General features: G+C 38.4%; 1 protein-coding gene across 1 annotated transcript; it reads left to right on the top strand.

Moving 5' to 3' along the window:
• Positions 1–2,145: 2,145 nt before the first annotated feature.
• On the top strand, positions 2,146–2,503 carry LOC108313696 (60S ribosomal protein L37a-like). Its single transcript, XM_017542203.2, has one exon. It carries the CDS (start codon positions 2,163–2,165, stop codon positions 2,439–2,441), a length of 279 nt encoding a protein of 92 aa, XP_017397692.1. The 5' UTR covers positions 2,146–2,162; the 3' UTR covers positions 2,442–2,503.
• Positions 2,504–3,418: the final 915 nt, after the last annotated feature.

The following is a 3,418-nucleotide window of genomic DNA, read 5'->3' as shown; positions in this document are numbered from 1 at the left end:
ATCTTCATTTTGAAGTTATAGCAGTCTATAGATTCTATACATATTTTAGTGGCAGATTTCAGTGCTCCCTTTATATCTATTTTAGCAGCAGTTTTCAGTGAATGGCAGATTTCAGCAAGTGTCAAAATCTCATTGGGACAAACCCTTCAGAAAATAAGAGAATACTGCTGTCTGGGACTTGTGAATACAGATTCTTTTTTAGTTTTCAGGCTTCCTTGTGAAAATTTAATGTTTAAAACACCTAAGCCAGGTTAAATGTTCTAATCATTCAGACTGCCAGTAGAATGGACATAATTCTTCATTCTGAGGTGTCCTTGACAGAATGCCTGTTCTATGATAGAGATACAGGGCGATGAAGAGTCTTTCCTTCATGGTTACCTCTCTTCCGCTGATTTCATTTGTTTGTTTGACCAAGTCCTACGCTATACCTACTTTAGAATCACATACATGCTGTGTCACTTGCCGGGGCTGCTGACCCTGATTTCAGTTGTTGGTTTTTGTAGATTATCTGATTCTACCATCACTCGATAGCTGCTAATGGCCTAATTCAATTGCTATCTATAATCTGTCATTTTTCTTTAGAAATTAGGTCTATGATTGAATTTTTCACAATTTTTCTCTGCAGCAAACTTCGTTTGGAACATCTGGCAGTGATAACTCAAAAGTAGCAATATTCTTGATATGGACAGAGTAGTATAGTGAAAGTGGCAGTGATTATTAATTCTCATTTAAAAAGTGAGTCCATCTTACATTTTAATTGTGGTGATTAACATATTTCAAGGAGATAGTAACTTATACTTAGGAGAATGCTCTCAGCACCAACGGACAATGAGGGATCAATTTATCACCTATTAATTAGAAAAGATTTATTTTGGCAATCAGAAAGAGAAGAAATATATATCCAGAATGTTCAGAGAATTTCATTTTTTATTCTACTTTCCACAGTCCCTTGTATCTATAGCTTATATTTTATTTCTGAATTGAGTAAAATAACAGTCTAAATGCCATAACTTTCATAATCATCAGTAGCTGTAATAATCACTGTTTAGCTTTGTATTTTGTACTTATAACTTTTACTAGGCAATAATCGTCACTTGAAATAACTATATTCAACTTAAAGGAAATTTGAAAGTTTAAAATATCTATGTGATTATCAAAGAAAATATAAAAAACTAGACATAGAGCTCTGTGTCTAGTAATATGATAGATAAATTACCTAGAAGCTTTGCTTAAATACCGCAAAACATTTAGGAGAATTGTATAAGCAAACTCCCAGTTTTTTTTTTTTTTTTTTTTTTTTAAGGAAGCTAGATGGGGTTGTTTGTTTTTTATGTAACGAAGCTGCACATTCTGCACGTGTACCCCAGAACTTGAAGTATAATAATTAAAAAAAAAAAAAAAAGAGGAAAGGAAGTTAGAGGTCAGAGCTTTCAGCTGAGGCTATAGATGCTGTAAGCTACATGATGTGCTTTGGTCAAGGAATAGGCTGAGGCAGACATCCAGGCCTGCATGATTGGTGCACAGGCACACACTTCCACTTGTTATATAACCGGTTTGTGTAAGCTCATACTTGGTTCTATACCACTATTGTTTGTAAAGGTATACCTGCCCTGCTGATGCTGTATAGGGCTCTTGGGCATGGCTTGGTTCGGCTCCGCGTAACATGGCTTAACATGGTGCTGGTGCACAGAGGAAGAGAGAGAGACAGCTAAAGCTGTCCGTCTTGAAGGTGGGCAGGGAGAAGCCAGGAGCCCATCATGCCCAGAGAGAGAAAGAGTTAAGCTGCTGACCCTGAGGGCAAGGGACAGTGAGCCGCACAGCTGTGCCTGGGAATGGCCAGGTCGAGCAGCAGAGACAGAGCGGAGAGTGTCAGAGAGCTAATGTAAGTAAGCTGCTGAATAAAACCATATTCACCTCCCTACGACCCGTGAGTGTTCTTTCAGCTATCTGCCATTCCTCCACCCACTCCCATCAGACCTCAGAATGGGCTAGAACCTAACCCTAGACCTAACAGATGCTCTAAAGGAGCACTCTTCAAACTGAAATTTCCCTTGCGTTGTCATGAGGCAAAGATTTCTGATTGAAGTTTGTCATGATGAAGTTGACTTAATCGACATCTACTTTTTAAAGTATAACTTGTTCTCTGGGCTCGGACCGGCAACATGGCCAAACGTACCAAGAAGGTTGGGATCGTCGGTAAATATGGGACCCGCTCTGGGGCCTCCCTCCGGAAAATGGTGAAGAAAATTGAAATCAGCCAGCATGCCAAGTACACTTGCTCCTTCTGTGGCAAAACCAAGATGAAGAGACGAGCTGTGGGCATCTGGCACTGTGGTTCCTGCATGAAGACAGTGGCTGGCGGTGCCTGGACGTACAATACCACTTCTGCTGTCACAGTAAAGTCCGCCATCAGAAGACTGAAGGAATTGAAAGACCAGTAGACGCTCCTCTACTCTTTGAGACATCACTGGCCTATAATAAATGGGTTAATTTATGTAAAAAATAAATAAATAAAGTATAACTTGTTCTTTTCTTCAAACTCAGATGAATCTCTAAGTAGTAGAATATTTGGTAAATATAACTCCCATCCTTATTCTAGGCAATTTGGGAACTAAATTAGATGCAAAGCTTCATACAACATTTGAAAATATTATAAATACATTGTTTTAGTCTGTTACTTTGATTGCTAATGTCAGAATTCCAGATCAAGTTGGATAAATTTAGGAGACTCAAATATTCTCACAAGGGTGCTTTTTTTCTATATTTCCAGTATTTCCTCTGTAGTTTAGCCTTATTTTCTCTCTCTGTAGATGGACTCCATCTATAAAGTCAAGGAATATTACTAGCAGCTCAGATTTGATTGCATAATTTATCTGCCACAGAGAGAAAGAGGTGTGAAGACTTCTTACCCAAAAATTCTAAGAGTGACTAAGCTCATACAACTTGATTCTAATTGGCCTTTGATTCTGAGGTAGGTTAACCCAAAACAACTGAAAGCTAAGAGGATATGCTAATCCCATTGCCAAGTCTGACACCATGCTTGGTGCCAGAGAGTTCTGTCAATTCCATTCAAACTACAGAGATAGCCAGAAGAGAAGAGATACATTGTCAAAGGAAACAGGTGTGCAGTTACTAACAGGAGAGCAAATAAGTGAGTTTACTCTTCTTCTGGTATGCTCAGAACCAAAAATGTCCACAATCTAGGCTTCATATATCATCTCATTTTATTTGCTATTTGGTGAATAGTTTTAGCAAGTTGTCTTTCTTTGAGATCTCTAGGATCAACAGATTCTTCTCCCCGCCTTTGAGCTTTTAACAGTCTGCTGAAATATTAATACATTGCAAGTGGCATTGGATAAAGGAAATCGGTTGTAGCTTGCTTCTGCCAGTAGTTACTTACTATCAGTTATATTTTTAG

Source organism: Cebus imitator, unplaced genomic scaffold (genome assembly GCF_001604975.1).
Source record: "Cebus imitator isolate Cc_AM_T3 unplaced genomic scaffold, Cebus_imitator-1.0 Scaffold141, whole genome shotgun sequence".
Classification (NCBI taxonomy): Eukaryota; Metazoa; Chordata; class Mammalia; order Primates; family Cebidae; genus Cebus; species Cebus imitator.
This window is presented reverse-complemented; position numbering and strand designations above follow the sequence as displayed.